At 42.5% G+C, this 25,466-nt stretch overlaps 3 protein-coding genes across 9 annotated transcripts in view; 2 read left to right on the forward strand and 1 right to left on the reverse strand.

The window, feature by feature from the left end:
- GPC1 (glypican 1) overlaps positions 1-4,858 on the forward strand; it is a 201,345-nt gene extending 196,487 nt beyond the window's left edge. For all 6 annotated transcript variants that reach the window (XM_027686135.1, XM_027686138.1, XM_027686139.1 and 3 more), the window contains one exon: positions 26-4,858. In XM_027686135.1, the coding sequence (XP_027541936.1) occupies positions 26-246 (221 nt within the window). In that variant the 3' untranslated portion in view covers positions 247-4,858. The remainder of the gene's footprint in view (positions 1-25) is intronic.
- Positions 4,859-6,344: 1,486 nt separating this feature from the next.
- DUSP28 (dual specificity phosphatase 28) lies at positions 6,345-8,964 on the forward strand. The gene is made up of 2 exons (XM_027686029.1): positions 6,345-6,896; positions 7,770-8,964. The coding sequence occupies exons 1-2, from the start codon at positions 6,384-6,386 to the stop codon at positions 7,902-7,904; spliced, it is 648 nt and encodes a 215-aa protein (XP_027541830.1). The 5' UTR covers positions 6,345-6,383; the 3' UTR covers positions 7,905-8,964.
- A 279-nt stretch (positions 8,965-9,243) lies between these two features.
- Positions 9,244-23,947, reverse strand: LOC113968988 (claudin-15-like). 2 transcript variants are annotated; one of them, XM_027686027.1, is made up of 6 exons: positions 23,801-23,947; positions 23,160-23,432; positions 14,359-14,523; positions 14,129-14,210; positions 11,344-11,454; positions 9,244-9,994 (listed from the first exon to the last, which is right to left on the reverse strand). In XM_027686027.1, the coding sequence occupies exons 2-6, from the start codon at positions 23,374-23,376 to the stop codon at positions 9,895-9,897; spliced, it is 675 nt and encodes a 224-aa protein (XP_027541828.1). In that variant the 5' UTR covers positions 23,377-23,432; positions 23,801-23,947; the 3' UTR covers positions 9,244-9,894. The 2 variants fall into 2 exon arrangements, with proteins under 2 accessions (XP_027541828.1, XP_027541829.1); XM_027686028.1 differs by lacking the exons at positions 23,160-23,432; positions 23,801-23,947 and adding an exon at positions 18,649-18,970.
- Positions 23,948-25,466: the final 1,519 nt, after the last annotated feature.

Here is a 25,466-nt window from a genome sequence, read left to right on the forward strand (position 1 = left end):
TCAGCCCGTGTTTGTCTCTGTGCAGGTGACGACATGAGCGGCTCCGGGAGCGGGGACAGCTGTCCTGACGACGTCTGCGGCAAAAGACTTTCTAAGAGCCCCAGCACCAGGCAGCCAGAAACACACGCCATTCCTAAGCAGTCTGGACACGGCGTCAATGGGGCCAGCAGCAGATCTTTGCCTTCTGCCTCCCTCCTCCTCCTCCTCTTGGTGGCTGTCATTGCCCCGCAGCACTTGTGGCGGTAACTCACTGGCACGGCCAGGAAACAGACTGCGGCTGAGGGCTTCACTTTGCCAAAACCAACCAACCAACCAACAACCAAAGGACATATTTAATTCACCTTGGCAAAAAAAAAAACAACAACAACACAACAGGAAAATGAAAAGAGGGAGGAGAAAAAGGTTTCAAAAGGTTTCAGTTGTTTGCTATTTCTGGCAGTGCTCGAGCTGTTTTCTTCTTTCTTGGTCTTTCCCCAATGCTGGGCCCTTCTTTCTGTACCTCATTGTTTTACTTTTGTTATTGCCACAAACTGGCTCTTGGGGCTGAAACAAGCCTTTGCAGAGAGGGCTCTGGGGGAACTTGGCCAGCCCCTACAAGGGCAGCTCTCCTGCTGCCTCCAGTGGAATATGCAATTGCCCTGACCTTGTTCCCCAGACAGTGGCCGGAGCGGTGCTGCTGACAGCGCGATGGTGCCACGGGCAAAGCCGGCTCCTCCCGCGGAGAGACTGGGATCCTCAGCGCTGCTCACATGCTGCATTCAGGGGCTCTTTCCGTTTCTTTGTGCTTCCTAGGTGGGCAGAGATGGCCCTTCACTTCCAGCCGCGTATGTAGGAGCACAAGCAGGTCTGGTGGGTTGAACTGACACAGTTTGTCAGTGGCTGTTGGACCCAAAAACACAGAACTCCCTTTTCCTTTGGAAAGGTCACAAGTGGGTTTCTTGACTAGAGCTCGTAGCTGGTGACAATTTGAAATGTAGGTCTCCTACATCTAAGTGACTGGGAATGAGTGTTAGGGGTTGGGGTTTGGGGTACTTTTTCTTTGCATGCTAGTTGGAAAGCCATTTTTTACCCAAGTAACAATGGTCCAATTTCTACCTGCAGTGCAGTACCATCGTAGGTAACAGAGAGATGAAAATGTGCACAGTGGGATTATTCTTTGCGTGACAGACAGTTGTGCTGCCTCCTCCTTCTCTGGCCCCAGCCATGAACAGGAATCCATTTGTTTTTTCTTGGTAATAAGAAAGACCAGGGGCTTTTTACTAACAGGAGCTTTGGGACTGGTTGCAGCCCCCAGGCAGCTGCCTTAGGGCAGAGAGGGGCTGGTGGTGATCAGCACTGGACAGTGTCCCTACCCAGGGGGCTGCCTCAAAGCAGCACCTACCAGAGAGGATGTGAGGATGGGATACATTTTGGTTGTTTTCCTTTGGTGTTTGTTCTAGTTGCATTGTAGGTTTTTAATGAATTTCCCTGTTGCTTCCCCATCATCCAACACACCTTCTCTAACCACTGCAGGGACGGGCTGAGACAGTGGGTCAGGAACCTACTGGCAGCTCTGTTTTGGCTCAGAGGAGGGCCAGGCTCACCCTTTGCTGCCCCGTCCCAGCACACACCAGCCTCTGGGTCGCACAGGCTGCTGCCCTAACCCCAAAATGCCTGCTGGGGTGGGCTCCATGCCAGGTTTGGAGGCTGGGGGTGGTGGGTGAACGATATAAATGTCCCCACGTAGCTGTAGGAGTGTCTGTGCTTGTAGGGCTGTGCTTTGGGGCTTCCAGAGGCTTCTGTGCCTGACAGGGGCAGCCAGTGTTAGCTGGAGGCATAGGTTTAGCAGATGTTAGATCCAACACAGTCACTGTGACTGGTTGGGCCAAGAGCTCACCCAGGGATTGGGTTTGAGTTTCAGTTGTGTTTGTACTGAGGCAAGGGGGAGGGCAGAGCTGGGTCTGTCTCCTGCTTTACTGGTCTGCACAGCATTTGAGCATTTCTCCTCTGTCCTCCCAGAGGAGACATGCCTTTGGGCTGAGCAAACATGATGGGGTTTGGGTTTGCCCATTTCCTAAGAAGAGAGGAAAAAACATTTTTAACATTAGCAGTTTCTGGAATGTGCAATTTAAGTGGAGATGAGAACATGAGGAAGGTAATGCCAAAAGCCAGCGGTGGGGGTGGGGGAGAGGGAGCTCTTCGCCTGCCCTCCCTGGGGCCCAGTGATGGCACTGAGGGTGCCTCAAACTAGGCAGAGATTTTAGGCCAGCTTTGACTGGCCTCTCCAAGTCTCTGTGACTACTGTCACTGACTGGGCATCTTTCTGCCTTGTCCTCCCCTTCTTGTAAGGTAAAAATCTTACCTGATCTTGTAGGGTGTCCGAAATGACCGCCAGGATGCTGGACATTGGCTGAAAGACAGACAGTGCCACTAGACCCATCAGAACCCTGGAAAGGATAAATGCAAGTCATGGATTTGTACAGGTTTATTTACTTCTAGACATATGACAAGTTCACATGACTTTACTGCTCTGAAGAGTTCCTAACTTTTTTTTTTTAACTAGAATTGCTGATACAAATTTAACCTTCAGTTGCAGAAATCCCCACAACCAGTCCTGCAGAAACTTTACATCCAAAGCAAAATTAAGAGGAGGGAGGGGGCATCAAACCATTGTACCCTCTTCAAAACATGGTTCAGTTGGAGTTCTAACGTATGGATGCTGAAGTCAGTCTAACATATGGATGCAGAATGAGACCTGAAAGGAAAGTCCCTGTCACTTCCATTTCTGTGCAGTTAGTGTTTACTATCCACCTTTTTCCCTCAAAAGCTTCTTATGGGCCCCTTCACACCTTAAATGTAAAGCCAAGAATTTACTGATTGTCCGCTTAATCTTTTAACAATTTAATAGCCCAAACTTGTGGTTCTGTTACAAGAATAAAACCCGATAGTCCCAATTAATACAGCAAAACCTCAAAGAAACTGTTAAACCAGTTATGCAGGAGAAGCCCTTCCTGATGTCTTACCCCCAAGGCTGAGTTGAGCTCCCACTTCCACATCCCTCCAGGCCCTGAGGGTGACCCCTTCTATCCTCAGGGAGCCGAGCTGGGGTGAGACCAGCAGGCAGGCGAGGGCAGTGCCGGGGGCTCAGTCTCTCTTTGCCAGGAGGGACATGACAGTGGTGGTGACGCTTCCTCCCTCCTCGGCCCTGGGCCCCCTTGGATTTATTTTTCTACCTTTTCACAAAGTCCATCTGCACTCCTGCTTTTTTTTGGTTCCTGGTTATTCGGTTTTTCTCTTCTCTTTGTTGCCCTGAAGTGGTTTCCCCGAGCTGCTGCCATTAAATGACCTGGGGCTGCATTTGACCATGGCATCTTCTCCAGGGAGCCCAACTGGCCGAGTCCCCCAGGATATCACCTCGATATCACTCTAAACTAAAGCAAACCTAAAGCAAACCATAGTTACTGATGACTAAACAACCACTGGTGTGGCTCAACAAGCTGAAATCAGCCTGGGTCCAGACAAGCCCCAAACCTGTGCTCAGGCTGGCACAGAGCCTGGGGCCTTTCAGTGCTTATAAATGACATTTCCTGGTCTACCACCTGCTTGAAAATGCTGTGACACACCTCCCCAGCCCCTGGCTGGTGGCTGCTTGGGTTGGCTAGATGAGGGGAGCCCTGGGGAACAGGTCTGTCTGGAGAGAAACATCTGCTTTGATGTTATCGAGATAGTGATTTGTGGTGTTCTGGTGTGAAAAGGCCTCATGCTTGACAGGGGTAGTGCTCTAGGAAAAAATATTAACAAAAACAACGTCCCTGGGAAGGGGAGAACCAGAAATAGTGGATTTCCAAGTGTCTCTGTCTTTCAGCCTGATCTTTGTGCCATAACATGTATGTTTTAACCAAGGGCGAGGGTCTCAAAAGGCTTTGAGAGCACAGCTACTTCTCATTTACAAATGACAAGCTGCCTGTTGTTTTCTGGTGGGCTTGGTAGGGGCTAAGGTATAGCAGAATATCTGAAGTCCATCTTTGCTTTAAACAGATGCATTTCTACCTGCAAAAGTAAGAATTATTTCACTTATCGGCATAGCTGGACAATTATCTATTTCTTTCTGTTACCAAGGTACTTGTAACTCTCTTGCACTGTTTATCTAAAGTTGAAATATGTTCTTTGAATCCTTGTATAAATAAAAAGGCTGGAGACAAACCTAGATAACAGGGCAGTTATTTCTTCTCCATTTAATCTGAGTTTGGCGTTTTCTTTCTTTTTTCCTCGTTAAGGCACAGATAAAGGACAGGTCAGGAGTCCCGAGGAATGAAATGGTGTTTCAGCCACAAGTTTCTAATGGGCTGATGCCAGTGTTGGCACAGGGGTTTGCCTGCATCCAACCCCATATCTTCCAGAGGAGGAGCTGCTGGGTTGGATGTATGGATGTGTGTTTGTGGGAACAAGGTGAGCCTGGCTTGAGTCATCAAAGCAAGGATGCTAAATGTTCTCTTTCTCATGTAGAAGCACAGAAAGACGTGGTATAACAGTATAAGGAATCAGAAATGCCCTTGATATTGATCATTACAAAGTGTTGTGGTAATTACAGCCATGGCCTTACACCACTGCAGCTGTTGGCAGGGCTCACAGCAAGCAAAGAAGTGATGTGAATGTTTGATCTCAAGCATGTGCTTGATGCTGAACTGGTGCAGCAGAAAAGTTTGTGCTTCAGCTCTGTCCTTTCCAGAAGTGGGTAAATACAGCTGTCAAGGTAACGCATCAGAAGCTGCTCGTGAAGTGTCTAAGAAAGACTTGATAACTGGAAACTACTAGAAGTGTATCTTTCTGCCTGGAAGCAAATACCACCTAAATTTAATAAACTGAGCGATACCCTTGAGCGAGTAGGTATTTCTTTAGGTTTCTGTCCTGCAGTTACAGCTATTTGCACCACATGCACACATTCATATAAATACAGACAAGTGCAGAAATGTAGGTCTTCTCCTTGGAGAAGTTGTTTGCACACCAGTTGCCTCCTTTGCCTCCTCTGTGTCTAATGATGATCTTAAATAATATCTACTTACAGCTGTGTGTGTATTAAAGTTGTCTGAAAACATTCCTGCAATTTGTGATGCCACTGAACGCAGTGTGTTTGCAAATTCACTGCTAAGAGCTTGCGGGAAGTGTAGGACGTGATACAACCTCAGCTCCCGCTGCCCTGCAGCCACACAGCCCTGCTTGCCTGGGAAGGAAAGGCTTCAGAGGCTCTAACAACAGCTTGGTACCTACAGGGAGCTCCCCTGTAGTATCCCCAAGACGATGGGGCCAGACACTTTACGGGTGCATGGAAAAGGATGAGACACAGCCAGTGTAACTGGGGCTGTTTGCACCAAACCCCAACTGGCAGTGGCACAAAGACCAGAAGACCCTCAGCAAAATTTGGACTGAGGCATCAGACCTTTTCTAGTCAGGTGATGAGGCTTTTACCCTGCAGTTTGACCATCATCTTGCAGAGCTGGCAACTGTCTTCACTGCCAGGAGGTGGCATTTGCGTTTACCTTATAAATCACTCTCCATGTAAGGATAAGTGCCCTGTCCCTATTTCCTCCTCTGCACAGGGACATGATACAGGGCGGGCTGGTGGGAAGGGACAACCTTTCTGGCATGAATGACCATTCTTAAGTCAACTGCAGACAGGTAGCAGTAGCCTCAGAGTGAGGAAGCACAGGTGCGGCCACAGTGACATGGTGCTTATGTGACAGAAATGCTGCCCTAGGATGGGGGCACCCAGGGAAGACCTGCACACCAGTGCAGGAACTCATAAACCAGTAAGTCACCAGATTTGTCCTATTAGTCTGTGCTCTGCTGCTGTGACAGTCCAGGCTCATTTTTGTGCCAGCAACAAATACTGGTCACATGCTCCTGTTTCACCAGAAAGCAGAGGGGTGAAGCACCTCAGCCACATGTTCAATGCTCCGGGAAGTGGATGATACCAGTGACCAGCCCTGCAGCGCTGGCTTATGTGGCATTCACCTGGCCGGGCCCTTGGCCCCATCCCCACCCGTCCTGCAGAGCTCTAACCCATGTCAGCACACTCCAGGGTAAGATACTCTTGCTCTGGCACCACACCAGCAATTTTACAGAAGTCCAGAGAAATTAGTGCTGTGCTATCCAGCCAGCCTAGTAAATAATTTTCTGGGCACTCAAAAGATGCTTTTGTCGTATGTGAGGGGCCCCAAGATGCTCTGGAGGAGTTCACATCAATATTGCATCCCTGCACCAACAGCACTGACCGCAGCAGCCTTCCCGTGCAGAACACAGCGGGTAAGCAGCTGCTGTAGGGGTAGGGACTGTAAAATCCAGCTAGTTCACAAGTGAGCTGTGGGCTCTGAAAGCGTTTTAGCTTTCCAAACGCAGTTCTCGAGATGCAGCCGGCACTAGGACCTGCCTGGAGCCTCTACGCCCCAGCCTGTACAGAACGGGTAAATACAGCCCGGCCCACCGGCTGCGGGCGGCACAGCTGCGCTGCCGCCGAGGAGCCCCCGCACCCCGACCCCCGGCGCGGAGGGGCCGGGGACCTTGGGCTGCCCATGCTCCAGCTCTGCAAGGTCACGGCCTCCCTGTTCCTCGGCACGGCCAGGGCAGCCTGCGACGAGGAGCTGCTGTCGCGGGAGGGGGTCACCTTCTGCATCAATGTCACCAGGCAGCAGCCGTTCCCCGGCCTCCCGCGGGTGCGCGGCATTCGCGTGCCCGTGTTCGACGACCCGGCCGAGGACCTGTACCGGTACTTCGAGCCGTGCGGCAACGCCATCGAGGAGGCCGTGCGGGGCGGGGGGAAGTGCCTGGTGTACTGCAAGAACGGCCGCAGCCGGTCGGCTGCCATTTGCACGGCTTATCTGATGAGACACCGGCAGCTCCCGCTCAAGGACGCGTTTGAGGTAACGTGCCTGTGCCCAGATTTATATTTAGACTCCTTTTGGGGGAGAAATGTAAGGCTTGTTCTGAGTAATGATCAGTTATTTTGGGCTCTCACCTGCCCACTACCAGTTATACAGATATTCAACATTTTGAATAAATGTTTCCCTCCAAGTTTTTTCACCCCCAGCTTGGACAAATGACCTTTCAATGTGAGGTTTCTGGGACAAAATAATTACAAATGCAAATAGGCTTTGAGCACCCGTAGCAACATGCAAAGCTGCTTGTTTAGTGACCATTTTTCTCTGTCAGTTTCATAGTCACAGTAAGTGACATTAAAGACAGAGACAAATGAGTGGCTGCAGGAATTGTTTTGCAGGATTTGCTCCACACAGCAAAGAAACATCCTGTTAGGTCTGCTCAATGGCCAGGGACTAGCTATGAGCAGTAGCATCTCAGCTTTCCTAGGAAGCCCATCCAATACAAACTACTTGGGCTCTATGGGCCTTTAGTCTTCACCCATTTGGCAGGTGTATCACTGAAGTCTTTAGATACCATTTTGCTCAGTTTAGACTGTGTGCAGACCAGTTTCACGCTGTCTAAAACATGAGCACTGTCAGCACACTTTGTGAGAGACATTCCCATTTCCAGCAAATTCAACAGCTCCTTCTCATGTCTCGCCCATGAATCCCTTCTGTAACAGGGACCACGTGCCAAGTCATAGCAAGCACAGAGTGAGGTCAGCTCACCAAAATAGCTGTTCGTTATTCTATGGTCAAATCAAAACCAAAGTAAATCTTCTCTAAGGAAAAAAATCCATTTACAGGACACTCACAAATGCAGGACACTCACAAATGCAGGACACCTTGCTTCTACCACTCTCTCCTGTTCTCTAGGCTGTGAAGGCTGCCAGACCTGTAGCAGAACCTAACGCAGGATTTTGGTCTCAGCTGCAGAGATATGAAGAAGATTTGCAGATACTAAAGCAGCCAGGTCCACTGAGCAAAGGACTTAAAACTAGCAATGTGTGAAGATGCTTTAAACAGAGTGAAGTTTCTACAGATTAAAAAAAAAAAAAAAGGAAAAAAATACCTTCCTGAATCACCTCTGCATAAAATGCCTGATGGTTCATTCAGCACATTTCTGTTGAAGGTGCATGGAAACAGGGTGCATGGAAGCAGGGAGAAACTACAGAAACAGAACATGGTTGGAAGGATTGTTAAACAAAGCAGAGGAAGGCATGGAAACTTCAGCAGTTATTTTCCACTGAATACGATAACGATGTACTGAACGAGTGAAGGAGTTACCACACAGCAGTTTTACTCTTGGTTGTTAATTAAATTTCCCAGTGATGCCACTGGAAGACCTGATGCCAGACCAAGGAAGTTCTGAATTCCTGTCTCACCTGCTGGATATTAATTCATAATTCATGTTCATGAGCTGACACAACTTTTGGTGGGAAACTAACACTGGCTGATGTTTAGTCTGCCATTTTCCTTCCGTTCAACGAGACCAAAGCACCTTCATAAAATTACCTAAAAATCCAGAGGACAGAATGTACAGATGATGGGAAGGAGTTCAGCTCCCAACATGCAAGTTAAGTGCCTTTTCAGCTTTTGAAATTATTGTCTAAAACACCAAAGGAATGATTTAAAAAACAACAGTTGATAGTGGGGGGAAGAAGATGACACTGGCAATTTAGAAGTAATCTTCACCCTTTTTAGCTTTACTTACTAAGTCTGACAAGATCTGTCAGTGCCCAACACATGCCTTAATGTGCCAGTTTACAAGTCAGCTGTACCTGCATCCAAGCAACTTGGCTAAATCATTTCTGCTAAGACTGCTTGCAGGTTGCTCTCTGAAATTATCTATTGGGACATCAAGAAAACTGCATGAAACTTCTAAATCAGACTACTATATGTTTATCGTAAGACATTAGAACTACAGAGAAACACCAAAGTATTTTGTCAAACTGTATGAATACATCTGTAATTTAAAAGGGACAAGTTATGAAACCTATGAACCTGCAGGGTGAAATTCCATTTCATGTTGCTTAAAGCGTAAATATAAAATAAAATTAGCTCATCACCATCTGTCTGAGTGCTCACACAAGGCAAACATATGCTCCCAGCAGTAGAGTAGTTTAAGGCAGAAATTCTAATGATGGAACAATGACAGAGAATAAAGCCTCTGGGGAATTACACGAATTAGACAATTCAGATGCTGTAGAAGTTCCCAAAGTTAAAGATTGCTCAAAGTTAAAATAGGATTATTTTAAAAGCTGAAATAAAAATAAAAAATTCAGGCTATTGTTTTCTTAGTTACCACAAGGCATTTTCACACCAGATGCTTTCTCCACTCCCAGCTGTGTTTGGTTCATTCCATATCATTTATTTTTGGTATCGGCATTACAACCATGAAATTTGTTGCACATCTGCAGATTTGAAGGTGAGTGGTTGCTAGAGAATTTATTGTAGCTTTTATAAACCTTGACTATCATACATAATAAGAATTGCAGTAATACATCAGATCCTTATTAATTGCCAGGATACCACTCATCAAAAAATCTGTTCCAGTCAATCCGTGGAATAAAGTTTATTTCCTGTCAAAAGCTAAAGCTGCTAAACAAAAGTAGGAAGCTAAACATTAATGAAAACACAATACTTTTTTTAACTGTGAGGCACATGAACTCGCAGTCAGACACAGCTATCAGTTCCCCATGTTTGAGTCAGCTGAAATGGAAACCGTTGCTCTCAAGTGTCAGCACATACTGCGCTCTGGTTAAATTTTACCAGCTTTCTCAGCATGCAGAAAACCTTCTTGTGGCAGGATTTCACATCTTCTGTAGAAACCTATTTACATCTGAAAACCATTCCTATTTACATTGGAAAGCATTCCTCCTCCTGTACTGCTCCAAATTAAGGGATAAGATTGCAACTTGGAACCGGAACCCTGGAAGTAGTTCACTTCTTTATTTGAGTTCATAACCTACTAACGTTACAGGTGATGCAAAATGGAAGTTTAGACATACTCCTTGTTGCTTATGATCGTCTCAGTGTTCCTGGAGTACATGTGTGGCTGAGGAGCTGCCTGGCCTGCTGAATACCCATATTTGTTGATTCTGCAAAGTAAGAAAAAAAAAGATAAAATAATAAGTATTAGACACACGTTCATAGTTTAGATACTTAGGAAGTTACTCATTTAGGTCTATATCAATCCCACCGATAGCACGCTCTTCACAAAGGTGCAGAAATTAGCTGTGTGTTGTTCTCATCAGTCTGGTAGCTAAGGGGAAAGACAAGGGCTCCCTGACAGGCAGCACAGCCATCTCTCATAACCAAAACCACAGTCTGGATTCCTAATTCACCTGTGCTCTTCCTCAAGGCATTTCAGTCAAGGCCTTAAAGCAGAAGAGAACCTAACCCTCAATGCCCTTGTGCAAGCTCCAGGTTTTAATACAAGAATCAAGATGATGAGAAAGAAAAACAAGTATCTTCAGCCAATCCCTTCAGCTGTCATTTGTCATGTTGAACTTCTATTGCATATGTCTGTTCTACCTGACTTTCAGGACATTTCAGGACATTCGGTACTTGGTATTAAAATACGGTGAGCAAGATCTAAAGTCCAATGTGGCTGATGAAATATTACCATAAAACTGAAATGGTTTCAGGTTAGGCAATGGAGTATCAGAGGAGCGCTCACTTACTATGTGTTTTGACATAATCTTCAAAGATTAAATATAGCAGCAGTGAGCATGCTTCCTCCTTCCACATTATCAGCCTCTCAAGCTTAGCCAGCACAACCTCCAAGCCATTTGAGTTCTTCTGGTAGACATGAACCTCTGCTATTTTTGCAATCTCATCCCTCTTCTTCAGAAAGGGACCTTTTGTTTGTGTCAGTAATTTAGGATTGAAAAAAAGTCCAGGGAAGATTAAATATTGAGGCCTGAAGTCTCAACTTTTCTGATTTGATGTGCAACAAGATATTTCCATAAAGAACAAGAAAAAAATGATGTTTCTAATGATCAGTTGGATGTGCTTTGGGAAGGAAATGCCATTACACTTTCTGCAAATTAAATGGTGTTTGAATATTTTAATCACAGTGAGTATTGTAGAGAAACTGGATTATAATACACTATATTCTTTGAAATATTTTTCTTTTGCCAATAGACAGTTCACTCTTTCACTGCACATTTTCACCACATAGAACTTGGAAATATAAGCAGTACCCAGAAATACCAAACACAAGTTATAGGGACTACTGATGGCGAAGAATCAACAAGTACACTGTGCAAGTGTTTGGTGTAGCAAACCCTGCCATCACAGGTCTGTGATAGCCCATAGTACTGCTGTACTTTATGTGGCTACATATTTATACCCGAAGGTGAGAGAGAGAGGGGGAGAAAAGTGCACAGGTAGAAAGGGATATGTAATTTACAGCTACTGTTTCGACTGACAAACCCAAGATTACCTGTAATTCTGGTTTTCCTTCCCTTTGCATGAACAGGTCAGTAAGATCCCACCAAGGATATAAAGAATAGAACCAGTCCAGCCTAAGTATAGAGCTTCTCCTAGTTCGTACCTGAAACATGGAAGATTTTATGGAAACAGCTTATAACAGGATCACAAAGCCATTATTTTGGGCTGAGCCATAAGGTTCACAAATCATGCAAAGAAACAAATTCTAGTCTGCATAGAAATCAGCCAACTGAAAGGTACATCAGCAGATAACAGAGAACAGATCTGGCTTTGTGTCTGCTCAGTAAAACTCTTACTTGTATATTTAAGTGCTCTGCTAAACTAGTGATAGTACAGAAAGTGTGAAGCAACATTAAGATAAGTAGCAATAAATAATTGCATATATTTAACAAATTGTTGATAATAAATAATAATAACACACCTTCTGTGCCATTCACAATACTTATTTTTCCCTTTTATTGGCTGTGCCACTGAAGCAATTTTGTGAAACGGAATGAATCAGACCTTACTGTCTGTCCTGAGAAAAGGCTAACCATAGGAATCAGTTTTCTATGGGCATAATGCTAGGTGACCTACAAGTAGCTGTTTGTATAGGGTTAGTTTTCAAACTTAGGTATCCTAAAGAATATTCAGCACCCTCTGTGGTTGTATGGCTGAAATCCATGTATGAGTGTCCCAGGGTGAAAAAGAATAGTTCCCCATTTCACTGTGCAAAACTACCTTTCAGGAAACCCCGCAGTCCAGTCCAAGAAATTAATTGATAATGAATTTGTCCCAAAGAGTAGACACAATTGAGTCTGGAAAAGTCTGGCAGGAGTTTCACAAAAAGAGGAAAACAAGTTTTGTATTTGAAGACGATATGCAAAATACACCTGTACCTCTGTAGTCTGAGGTACCCACTATAAGGGCAAAATAAGTGTTATGAACTGTGTTGAAAGTACACTGGAACCAGAGATTTGTGTTTTCTTTCCACTTGTAAACACAAAATCATCATTTAAAAGTGTTGAAGCTTCTGACTCCAGAATTCATTGCTAACAGGAGAGCTTCAGAGGTTCACACACGTTCCCTGCTCTCCGTGTTCTCATCGCACGTTGGAGCTGCAAGGTCTCCACTGGTTTAGGTGCTTTCCAAACACTCAACAGGGAGATAGTCATTATCTCAAAAAAACAGCAGTGCAAGCTGCTGAAGGAATACTAAGGAACAGCCAGGGAGCGTTGCCCAGTGTCTGAAATCGTCTCTGCTCACCAGTAACCTACAGACAGGAATGCTGTAGATGCCATCCCTGAGGAAAGTATATGGGAGGGATCTGCAGGAGAACTTAGGTTGCCTTCACAACTGTATGAGAAACTCCTCTAAGAATTAGCAGAGGTTAACTTCACTAGTTTGCTGAAGTCAGACAAAAAAAAATGCAATCTGAAAAACCAGATTTCCCAGTCTCTTAGGAGTGAACATCAGTACTGGCCTGCAATTGAATTTAACTGTCTCTCAGAGTCCATGTCCGGCTTTACCAATGACCAAAGTTAATTCACCAAGAACCACTCAGAGAATCAATAGCTTAAACATGAAGTTTGGATATTAAAAAAAAAAAAGATTTCCTCAGCTACTGAATGCAAACAACCTGGTAACTGATTAACAGCCATTGATGTTGAAGCCCCAAAGCTATAGCAGATAACTATAAAGCTCACTAACTATCCCCCTAACTGAAATTCCTTATCAACATTTTTTTTCAGTTCCCTAATGTATTTATTACCCTTCATATAGTTCTCTGAAGAGGATATAAAACAACAAGTAAGTGCACAAGTGCAATTTCTTTGTAAGTGCTTCATTGAAAACACCGGGAAAACTGACAAACAACTAAAGCAATTGCTTAAAGTACTTTGATTCATCACAAAGCACTTCACCTCTGACTTCTCTGAACTGATTCCCAAGTGGAAAATTACAAAACACTTCAAATATGATCCTAGCAACTAGAGATTTATAGTTTACTGATCTATGAATTATATACTAGATAGAGGTACTGACAAATCATAGAGGTCTCATGTTCCATAGACAGTATGTTTCCATCTCCTTTTCCCCTTCTCTGAAGGAGAGGCCTGCTGACCTCTACCCTTGTTCCTCATTGCTAAATAGGGCACCTTGATAAAGTGCCATAAGCCGCCATTTGGTTTTGACAACCATTGCTTTTACATGAGACAAGAGTAAGGGCTTTTATACCTTGAAACTTGTTTGTGTGCAACTGTACTAGCTGATAGTCCCCCAAATTTTGCCTCATTTTATTCTTAAGGCAAACAAATGTTGACATGTTAATACATAGACAAGCAGCCCATTTCTCTGCAGGTCACTAGTACACAGCTCAAGCTGCTTTCTAGACAATATTCCCATGTTTGTATATGTGAGGCAATTTATTCTATCCAAAGCTAAAATTTTGTACCTCTTTTGGTCTAAATGCTGAAGAAAATTAAGACTTATATCTTTTTTTTCTTCATAACATTGAGATGTGCACTTAATTGAGTCTTACAAGAAAATGTAAACATAGTACAAAATCCGCATGGATGTGGGGTTAATATTCCTCACATGTTCACTACCTCTTCCAGAAAGGAACTCTCCTCCCTCCCCACCAACATCTCTGAGGTGAAAAGATTCCCTGAAGACAATTTTTTTCCTCCTGCAAGACTGTATAATGGTATCCATCCAGGTTCTGAGACTCTGGAGCAGCTGGGGTTAGTGCAGGTGTCTAACACATGATGGAGTTTGGTACGACAGATCCGTTAACTTACTTGGTTCCAGCATACAGTGGGTCAAAAAACTGAGCAGTAACCATTGCAGCATACCAAGAAACAGCCACCATGGAGCAGAGACCTACCAGAAAAAGTTTAAAAAGCGCACAGGTGAGTGGTTCCTTTAATGGCTGTACCAGCTTTAAACTAAGAACAAATTCATTTCATTTAATCTGGCTGTGAAAGCAACACAAATACTGATAGCATTCTCATTTCAGCCTTGATATTACCTCCTAAAATAAAAAGAAATCCTCCCGTGACAGCAAACTTCATTTTTCCATCCTCATCGCTCAACCCAATGTTTGTGCACTTCAAACCAAGCAGTGAGATTACTGTAGCTAGGAATCCCAGAAGGATGGACGTAATCATCAAGGCACGGCATGCCTGAATATGGGCTAAGACAGAAAAAGAGAAAACAAGTCAGGATCTATACAAAACCGACATTAATCTTGTGCTGAAAAAGTCAAAGTGATTAGAAGGATTGACAAAATTAACAGGTGCAGTAATAAAATGAGTGAATCTTGTCCAACTTTGTCATATGGTTCAGAGAAGCCTCCAAACCTGAGCGCGTTCAGCCTTCAAGTCAATCAGATTTCAGAGTTGAACACCATTTACACTTTATAAGCTCAGTAAATCCTCTTGGGCCTTTAGTAAATCCTGAAAAATTATAGCAAGCTCCTCATACCTTAAATCTTTAAGTCCTGTGAAAATGCATAGTGGTCTAAATGGTCATTTATAGGAGCAGAAATAAGTCTCCTACTCACAAGTCCTGGTGAGTCCCTTATACCTTTACAGCTGAGCACACAGGACACATCTGAAATCCAGGTGCTAGCCAAGGTGTGTGGGGCTTGGGCATTGCAGAGGAACTGGAAAAATGTACCAGCTTTGCTGCTTCCAGGGAGAGATAGGAAAGAATGTGCTCAAGTTAGCAATGCACTTCAAACTCTGAGTTGGTGTAACAAACAGGAGGCAAGTGGGTCCAAGAGCTGTACCACTCCTCTCCTCTCTAAGACATACTCCTGTGGAGAGCTTACAGCTCCCGTGGGCATGTTAGGGAGTTTGGTATGCTGACAAGTCTATATTGCTTAAGGTCACAGTCTTCACATTTAGGTATCAATTGCACACAAACCTAGACAGGATTATTAAAATCAGCCTAAGAAGAAAGATCAAACGGAGACTTCGGTCTCCTCTAAAATGACATTGTGCTCTTGGCAGGTTCCAGCTCAAATGGCATTTCGGCACCTTTGTTGTGAGATAAACATGCCAAGCGTCACCAATCTGGCAGGTCATGACTGCTAACTTTGTTGGACTTGATGATTTTAAAGTTCTTTTCCAACCTAAATGATTCTATGACTCTAAAATTCTAACCACACATCAGAAGGGTCAGAACTGGACTGCAACTGGACACTGGCTTTGTTGATGCCAACATTCAAGCTCTTGCTCCCTGATCACCTCCCCGTACTCCATGATAACCTGCTGGCCGGATCTGTAGCAGAGTGAGCCCGTAACTCTCCAGACAACAAAAACCAGAGAGATAAACAGGAGGCAAAGTGATATTCACACTCTGACTCAGTGGGCTGTTTTGCCTAATGTGGCTTAAGAGTATTGATCCTGCAAGCTTGAGAGTTATCAAAGATAGTAATAAGCAGTCATGAGATAAATTAAAGGATATAAAAGGATATTAAAGGATAAAATCACTTGAGAAATTAATGCTTAGTCAAGCACTAATTTTAAAAATTTTATGGAAAAAAATACAGAGAGTAAAAAAAGTGAAAAGACCTCAAGGTTTTTGCTTCAAGGTTTTTGCCTGCAGAAGGTACTGTTAGGACAAGCACTCAACAATGTTGTTTTCTAGTTTGGGGGTCTTACACCACGGCATCAGGAATCATCCATAGCAGGGTCCAACAACTTACATTTCAGGTCCTGCAGTGTTAGATGGGACTCCCCATCTTTCCAGGACACACAAGCATATCCTCAGGCTAACTGCTTGCAAGCCAGTGGCTGTATTATTTTAACAGTAGAAATTTCATACCATTGTACCACAATACAATAACCTCAACAGCCTTAACTGAGGACCTTACTTCACAGTTAAGAAAGCTCAATTTGTTGTTGTGTTTATTTTTAAAATTAGCTTATTCAACAAGACAAAAAGACAGTTCATTTAATTAGTCAATACTGATTGTAAGAGATTATGCCCAAAACCTGTAATTGGAAGAAACAATTATGGAACATGAAAAAGAAGAAAGAAAAGAAAAAAAAGAGTATAAAGAGCATTTGGCAACCAGATCTATCAAATGTTTGACTTAGTTGTGACTAGATAGATAGTGCTAGCTATACAGAGTAGCCAGTCATGGTTTCAATCTTGTACAATATTGCATTTAAAAAGATCCTCACTTCAAATGTTTGTGATTTAGACTAATGGCTTACTGAACTCAAAAGTGTTAAATCTGTCTAAAAGAACCAAGTCTGATATTTTCCATACATAAACGAAAAACCAGAGGTATTCCACATAGCTCAGCTGCCAATAAGGAAAATTCCATGGAAAATCTTTATGATCCTTTTGATGAGAGGTAACAAAGACACTTTTGTTTTTTCTCTTTCTTCCCCTCCCACCAATCCCTGACATCTTAGCAACAGTTTTGGCTGAGTTTTAAACAGCAATTTCAACCACGCCTAAACTGATAATGATAATTTTTAGTCTGCCTTGGCTCACATCCGCCAATACTATAGACATTTCTTATAAGTCCCACTGTTTGCTCAGCCCTCATTATTACCAAGCCCATTTTCTTCCTCTTTCCTGCTTTGCCCAGCTGTCCTTTCCACTTTTATCACAATTCAGTGTCTTCTAACTTCTTTTTTTCAGTTTTCCTTTCTAAAAATGTTTTTTCTCTACAATTTTGCAAGTTGTTTTTCCCTTTCCCCTGCCTATGTCCCTCAAATACACTGCTGTCTTCTCAACTACAGAACCGATCTCCTTTTCAACAGTTCAAATTCACTTCAGGGCCTGGCCCAGTCATTTACGTTCTGTCTGGCCCCATTTATTTTTTCCTTCCTGCTGACTCCATGTTGTTATCTGCAGTTCTTCAGGAGCCCTCCTGTTGCTTGCCTTTTGTTCTCTTTGGCTTTAGCACATCATGATGCTCTTTTCTGACCCCCACCAGTTTCTTTGAAAGCCACTTTTTCCTGGGCAGCTCCATGATGCTGCCCTGCAGCCCCACTGCCCACATCTGCACACCTTCTCAGAGGCAGCACTCCGTGTAAATCCATCAATGACAAGATGCTGCCTGCAGTCAGTGGCAAACCAGCCCTTGAACTCTTTTTTACAGGAACCAAATAAAATCCCAGGATCATTAAGGTTGGCAAAGACCTCTGGGATCCTGGAGCCCAGCTGTTCACCCAGCACCGCCGGTGCACACTGACATAAACGCTCTGCAGAGGATAATGTCCCATGGATATGATCCTGCTATTACTGACTCTAAGAAGTTTAAAAAGGGTTATGTGCCTCTTAACACACACATGTACTGTAAAAGCAATTGTTAGATAAGACTGAAAGATGAAAAGAACAGATTATTGCCTAAATACTGTACACAGACAGCTTCAGAGAATTGCTATGCTAGTGTCAGAGCTGGTCAACAACATCCCTTTATTTCAGACTGAGAGAGAAAGTGAATTTAATACCTCATTCCCACTAATCCTATAGTACACATTCTTCAGATTAGGAGTATCCTCCTACCTATTTAGTTTAACCACCTCCCAGGGTATATTCAACTAGAAAGAAGGCATTTTTATTCTGGATAAGTATCTACATACTGAATTATTCAAGATTAATAAAAAAATAGCTTCACTATCTATAAACATGCTTACTATCCACAGAATATTGCCTTAGTGGGACATTTGAGGACAATCCACAATTCTGCTGAAGACTGATACAGAGGACAGGAACCAGCAGATTTAAATTTCTTGAGATTTAGAACCACATCCAAAAAGACATTAGTTAACAAGCCCTGACAGGTATATTAATTTATAACATATACTCCTTGTATAACTTATAATATAACATTACAATATGTATAACATATACTTACTGTATTTCTTGGATTGTCTACAATTTTCAGTCTCAATACACAAAAACCACTACCACTTCTCAGCTGTAAATAGTATTTCCTGCCATATGAAAAAACTCCAGCTACAATACAAGGCCTGTACAATAATTCAAAATAAATAAACAGTTAAAAAATGTCTCCTACTAATTCCTCCCACAAGATGCTAGAGAAGAGATTACACCATACTTAAAATGCCTATTAAACGCTTGATCAACCGACTTCATTTGCCATATTTTATAGCCTCTCCTAAAATGCCTGACACATTCTGCTGCTTTAAGAGATTTTTATTACTTCAACCCACAAACTCCTTCTTGGCCAGTTATTTTCAAGCAATACCAGATCATCAAAACAAAAACCATACTCCTTTTTGCCAAAAACTTTTAAGCAATATGAACAAGGCTGTGCAAAGTCACATACCAGGCAGTTTAAGCAAAGAGTCAAATTCCCTGCAGTTGGATATTCCAGTGCTGTCTTCTACACAGGTCTTCCACAGGTTTTCATAGAAGGTAGACGTTGTGATCACACTACCATGTATACTGGAGACTTTCCAGTAATTATTCGGCAAAGTAGCTCCAATAACTGCCAGCCCACCCAAGCACAAAAGAAGACCAACAATTTCCAACGCAGCAGTCATGCTTGTGAGTAGTAACAGTTAAGTATCCTTATAATTAGATTACAATCAAGTGAAGCCTTTCAGAAGCCTCCTTGCTGTTTTATCTCTGCGTTTCACTCCAAAATGAGTCTACCTTTGCTCTTTGCTCGACCCCAGAGATAAGGCTTGCTGGGCATGACAATAAGAAGTGGGAGCAGTTCATAATAAAGATATTAGCGTGTAAAAAAAAATGACAATATTAATTCTTTTTCTAATAGGAAGTGAAAAATGAGCCTCTTCTTTTTCTCAGCCTAGAAAGTCCAGTCAGTATATCTACAAAATACCTAATAAGAGTGACAGTATGCGGCAAATATTTTATTTCTGTCTCTTCTCTGAAGTCAACTAGATTTTACGCTAGATTAAAATTGTTTGTAATGATATTATTGATCTCAAAAAACTTTACTGTGTTATTTGCTTGAGGGCTCAAACATAGAAAAGCTTGAGAACAGGAGCTTTATTCTGTTGCTAGAAAATTTAGCACATTTTTTTGAGTTATGGTCATAAGTAATCCATAACAACTGTAATGCCAGCTTCCTTCAGGAAGGTTAAGTTTGTGGATAAGTGGTTTCCATTAATATTTTACTGTCTATTGATCTATAGTTAAACACATTCAGTCTTAAAAATAGTGCCATTTACACTGTACAATTGTACAATGTGTTACATTGTAATAATGTATGTGTCACAGAAATGAAATACAAGGAAATGAAGGAGCCAGTGTGACAGACCTATCTCAAAAGGAATAAAATGATGAAGAAAAACAGCTATAAGAAAAATAATACAGATCAGCCAATTGCATCTGCTTGCTAGAATATCTTAGTATTAAAAAAATAAAGCTATTCTACAAGTTAAACAAGATGTTAAACTTGGTTTAGTTGCTACTGCTGTCAGCTAGACAGAATCATAGACACAATTCACATCACCACTAATGTTAATACTTTAAGGTATCCAAAGGAGGTTAACCATCTCTTGCAGTGATAACCTGCTCTTATCTCCAGGAAATGGAGTCAGAGTTTCTTCATAAAATAATTCTGCTGTGATGCAACATGGTAACAGATTCACAGCATTTACATAAGCACTACCAGAAAGATTAGCCTTTGAGAGAGTCACAACTTGCCCATAACAAGTATTTGGGTTTTTTTCAAAATTCACTGTCCACTTTGAACTGATGCCGTAGGTTGGTAGGTTCAGCTGCAAAAGGATATTACAGTGCCACTGTGACTTTTTTGCTCCCTTGGCAGCCTAGAGGATCATTGCCACTGATTTAAACAAGACTATATCTGGCAGCACAAATCCTGTGATCCTGTGCAGGTCTGAACTTGCAATCTTTTAAGGAAACCAGATAGTGTGTGGTAAGAATTTGTCTTCTTGGGTGACTGTTACAGAATTCTTTCCTTCTGCTAAGTCACTGCAATTTGAAAAATGATGGCATAGTAAAATGAACACACTGTACCAGTACCCTGGAGTATATTCATCCCATTAAAAGCCCTTCAAAGAGTTTCAAATTAATTTATCCATAGGCTGGTGACTATGCTGGTGACCTCAGTGATCACTTCTGCTGACAGCACTTTCAAAGCTGAGATTAGTCGGGACCTTGAGTCAAGTGTCACCAGATGTTATACTGCTGTCAATGATAAAAATAAAAAATTGAAGAATATAATTTTTAAGAAAATATCTTCCTAATTAAGAATCTATTTCAATAAGCAGTCATAAAGCACATATATAAACAGAAAAGATTATACTGCAGATTATAATGCATGAGCTTTTCCTATAGGGCACCAGGAATTTTAATCATTCCCTTCAGGAAGTCACCCTTCAATGTGTTAAAGAACATAGGGCAATTCTTTGCTAAATTTCATAAACTGTGGTTTGGTGAGCAATGGGCAGAACAGCCAGTGCTGCTCTGCAGGAGGCTCTGGATCAGCAGCAAACAAGAGTTGGTGCTGACAGCTTCACATCCCCTCCTTCCACAGCTTGGGAGTTTGCCTTCGGGCTCGCTCTAACCCGGTCAGGTGAACTGAATGCTGTCAATGGTTGGAATTCTGGAACTGCGCTCCTGGAGCACATTCCCCTGCTTTGCCTCGTCCACAAGGAAACCAATTTGCATGTTCCAAGACCACAACCCAGACCAGGTGCAGTAAATGGAAAATTCATTACAAAAGTGCACTCCTAAGTAAAATGCTTACATAGACATGCCAAGGCATGACCATATACGATCATAGCAACATATGACTGAGGAGAGAAATTGCTCCTAATCCCTCTGGTGTTATCACAACAGAGCACATTTGTGTGTAATATGGTTGAGAGAGAGCTTACAGGCAGAAATAGTAGTTTTTAAAATCAGATCACCCAGTACAACTTGGGAAAAAATACTGAAAATATGAACAACCTGAGTGCTTGATCAACATGAGCTGCACCTCACTTTCAAGTTCCAGGAATGCTGACTGAGCACAGCAAGCAGAGAAACAGCCCTGCAACAGATGACTATTACTCTGCAAGCACCACATTATGTGCCTTGGCATGAGGAACCTGTGCTGATTTCAGGGGACATGCAGTTCTTTGAATAGTTGAAGATGATCCACTGAGCCCTGCCAAGCAGGGGTCCAGTCTTCCAATTATGAGGGCCACTGGAAGGGAGGGAAGAGAATCCCTAGGAGGTGACTGCTGCAGTTCACCAGGAACTCTTCTCTTCCTGGGGAATATTTTCTTTCCATGTTGGGTGTAGTGAAACTTCACTAAAAAAAAAAAAAGGAAGCTGTCCTGCATTTCTACATTGACTCTGCTTGTCTCCATAACAGGGCTGTAACATCTGCTTCTCCCTGTTACACAAATCAAGGCAGAGCTGCCACACCATCGTAAGCATCCATGCCATCTCACTACAAGACCTGAAGGATTGTTGGCCCCATCTCATCATTCTAATTTTCATAAATCATACTTAAGTTTCTAAATGAAACTTAGGCATCCTGCTATCTACATAGAGGAAGCCCTAGAGAGGAGCAGAATGGATACCAGGATTGTATGAAAAGCTGACATTGCCTCTGATGCAATGAGTAGTGTTTTTAAAATCCTTAGAAGCATATGATTAGCCTTCTTTTGAGGCTACAGATTCTGGCCTCATTACAGGATGTTGATACTTATTCTTAAAGTGACACCATTGATAAGAAGGCAAAAGGCTGTCAAAGCCAGGATCCTGTGGAAGAACCATGAATGTGCTGAATCTTGAGAGTTCACTCTTGAGAGTTAAACTCTCACACTTTAGAGATCTGTCTCAGGCAGCTCTGACTCCAGGAAAGTCCATATCTGTGTCAAGAAAAAAAAAACAAGGTTCATAGTCTGTGAGATGTGGTATTTTGAAGTTTTGACCACTGTGCATCAAGAATAAATCAGCTGGAAAGAGTCCAGACAACAGTAATGACAGTAATCAGGGATCTATAAAGCAGGGAAGACTTGAAGAAATTATTCCATTAACATCACTCATAAAGTGACTGCACAAAACTGAAAGTTGTAAAGGAATAAACAGAAGGTTCTGTTTAAAAGAGAAAGCTTAACAAAATACCAGTTTTCTAAGGCTGCACTGTTAGTATTTCTACACTCAGTTTTTTGAGGAAAGATCTTCAGTGTTAGTTCCTCACAGTCCTTTACTATAAAAGTGGTGTTCACAGAAAGATGTCTTTAGAATTTAGAACAATTCAAACAAATACTTTTCAGTCCCTACAGAGACATTTCTTCTCTTTCTAGTTGGAGACAAGCTACCCTGCTAGCATGGTCTACCCTAGAAAACACAAAAGCACCAGTGGCACAGATGTATTTTAATCTAAGCCAGCCTCTGGGAAATTCCAGAACAAATACACAGGTTTAGCACAAAGTATCCAACAAGTTCTGGATTATCTATTTGTCTCACACCAAAGCACAAACAAGCACCAGTGCTCATTGAACTATGATCTGCTTGTATTTAAGCATTAGGCTGGGTGAAAGAACACTATTTCTTCCAAAACAATTTAAAAAAAATCTTAGATTTGTTGTATATCACTTATATCTCTCTGTCAACACAACAGAGATGGCAACAAAGCCACAACAGTGACTGAGCTGAATTGAAGGCTGAAGGATACGGGTTTCACGGGGGCCCTTTAACCTGTCTACAGCCACTACAGGATTTGTCCACACCAGACCTTCTGTGACAGCTGCACTATGTGCCACCCCACTGTGCTAACATGCTGTCCAGAAAGAAGGAACGAAACTACATCCCTGGATTTTATAAACATATGCCATGCACACTTACTGTCTGAACTCAACATGTACAGAAATTTCTTGCACTCTACTGATCCAAGAGCAGTTGCTGCACAGTCCATCCAAAGACCTTCAGAAACCCAGTCTGCAGTGATCAGCTCTGTCGCAGTGTCCAAGACTTTCCATCTGTTGGACATGGTAGTAACAAGTAAAGTGGTGAATCCTGCTAAAGCCAGCAACAATGCACAGATCTGTAGAGATGATGCCATTCTTCCAGCAGAAGTTGTCTTCAAAGAAACCTCCCAAGATTCCTGATATTAGAAACCTGTTGAAACAGTTTATACCCACAGAGTAAATGGAGTTACCTTTACATAAGCCTGACCAGGGAACTGCAGAACTGGAATCTAAATCTCATCAAATAATTGGAATACTTAAATATTCTATGACATTGAGTATTTTTTTAGGAAAACTTTTATTACTGCACATGTTTACCACAAAAAAGTACTAACAGAGCAAAACCAGAGGATCTGACTGAGGAATTATCTACTTTAAATTTGCAATGTTTCATCCGTTCTTTACTTGTTTGCTAACTCAAAATTCTTTTAAAATTAGGACAATCGACTGCAATTATGCATCTCCCAATTACAATACCAATCAATACAAATTTAAAGCAAGACAAATTTTGATACTCACGTTTATGGTCTGCCCGTTTCATCTACCTTCCTGTGAGGCACTGGTGTCAGCACTTTGTGAGGACCAATTTGATCAACCAAGTGAAAGTTTCATACTCTTTAGGACCTTTGCTCCCATTCTAAAAATCAAGGACCCAGGGCCAAAGCTCTGCCCGACTTGCACAAAGCTCTGGCATGGCTTTTCGCTACAGCGAAGTGTCAGCAAAAGGGAAAATTACAGCAAAATCACCTAAGTTAGTACCAAAGATGCTCAGATTAACCTGGCACCCACTGGCATATAATTTGCTTTGTCAGTGCCACACACCATCGGACCACAAAGCACTACAGAAATATATTACTACAACTTTCACAGTGGTTGTTTCGCTTGAAATTTTTTATGCATTTGTTTTAGGTTGCAGCCCACACCATGAAGAAATATGCAGACAGCCACCTTTCCAGTGGTTTACATTAACAAAGGAAACTGTTTGTGGTTGCAGCCATGCACCCTGACAGGACAGACCTCCCGGCCAAAGGAGGTCTGGCTGCCTGGGACAGCTCTGCAACCACTTTGCTGCTGGTTTTCCTCCTCTCTTTGCCTTCCTCTGCCCCAAAGATGCCACTCTCACTCACCCCCTCCTGACCCTGCTGCTACCACACAAACCCCATAGGACTATCCAGCTAATACTTTATTCTGACACCACATCCATCCTCTTTCAACGTGTACTACGGACACCCAACCCTTCAGGACTTGATTGTACCAGCTGTCATGCACTGTCATATTTATAGGTGTGAGGTGATGGCACCACTGATAGCAAATATGCTTCGCAACTGTCCAAAGGAGAATGACCATAAACCAAAACCAAATAAATACACAAAGTCCAGAGCATCATCCCTCACAAAGTGCACATATAGGCTATATATAACTAAGAGCTGTAATGTGATAAAGACAAGCCCTGGGGCAGCAAAGCCATCATCTTAACATTAAAAACAGTGAAAATGTGTGTGGTCTGAACACCAGACAGGAAGGGTTAACAAAGAAAAATATCTAAGTCACTTAAACAAACAATTTACTTCTGATAAGGTGGTAATTTTTGGAAGCAAAAATGAGTGGTAGAAGTGTTGAAACTGAAAAGTTAAAAAATTCTTTTATTTCTTTTTCATTTTTTACGTCAAAAACCAGAGAAAAAGCATTGGTTACAAAACTGATTTCATTTGCATATGTATATATACATTTCTAACACCAGCACTATATAGCTTTGAACCTGCTAATCACTCCTTAGTTCAAGCAAATTCTGAGGCTGACCCATGGCCACCAGCATAATCAGAAAGAGATAAAATGCAGATTTGAATACAGTACTAAATCACTTAGAGCAGTTTCCCACCACAGCTCACAAAGGTTTTCTCTGGTCAGAGTCTGACCTCAAGCTGAGAAGGCAAACTCTTTGACTACTACTTAGGAAAAGAAAAAAAAGGTGGAGCAATGTTAATTCATTTCCTCCCCAGTTACAAAGAATTTGACTTTGTCACTGTCCTAGTTCGTTCCTGGTTACAAGCTGGTCTCCAGGAAGGCCTAGACTGAAACCATCACAGTGACTTTGCTCCTGAAGTTGTCATAACTTTTTAAGAACCTAATCAGGCTCATAACCACTTGCAATTACAATATGCAGATCACTCTCACATTGCTATTA

Source organism: Neopelma chrysocephalum, unplaced genomic scaffold (assembly GCF_003984885.1).
Source record: "Neopelma chrysocephalum unplaced genomic scaffold, ASM398488v2 Primary Assembly neopelma1_70, whole genome shotgun sequence".
Lineage (NCBI taxonomy): Eukaryota > Metazoa > Chordata > Aves > Passeriformes > Pipridae > Neopelma > Neopelma chrysocephalum.

Excerpts from the sequence above, each read along its gene's own strand:
- LOC113968988 (XM_027686027.1), bottom strand. The coding sequence starts at position 23,376 with ATGGCATCATCTCTACAGATCTGTGCATTGTTGCTGGCTTTAGCAGGA. Across the intron at positions 14,524-23,159 it reads GTACATGTTGAGTTCAGACA|CCCATATTCAGGCATGCCGT; the intron begins GTAAGTGTGCAT and ends TTTCTGTCTTAG. Across the intron at positions 14,211-14,358 it reads ATTTCTTTTTATTTTAGGAG|GTCTCTGCTCCATGGTGGCT; the intron begins GTAATATCAAGG and ends TTTTTCTGGTAG.
- DUSP28 (XM_027686029.1), top strand. The coding sequence starts at position 6,384 with ATGCAGCCGGCACTAGGACCTGCCTGGAGCCTCTACGCCCCAGCCTGT. Across the intron at positions 6,897-7,769 it reads CGCTCAAGGACGCGTTTGAG|GCTGTGAAGGCTGCCAGACC; the intron begins GTAACGTGCCTG and ends CCTGTTCTCTAG.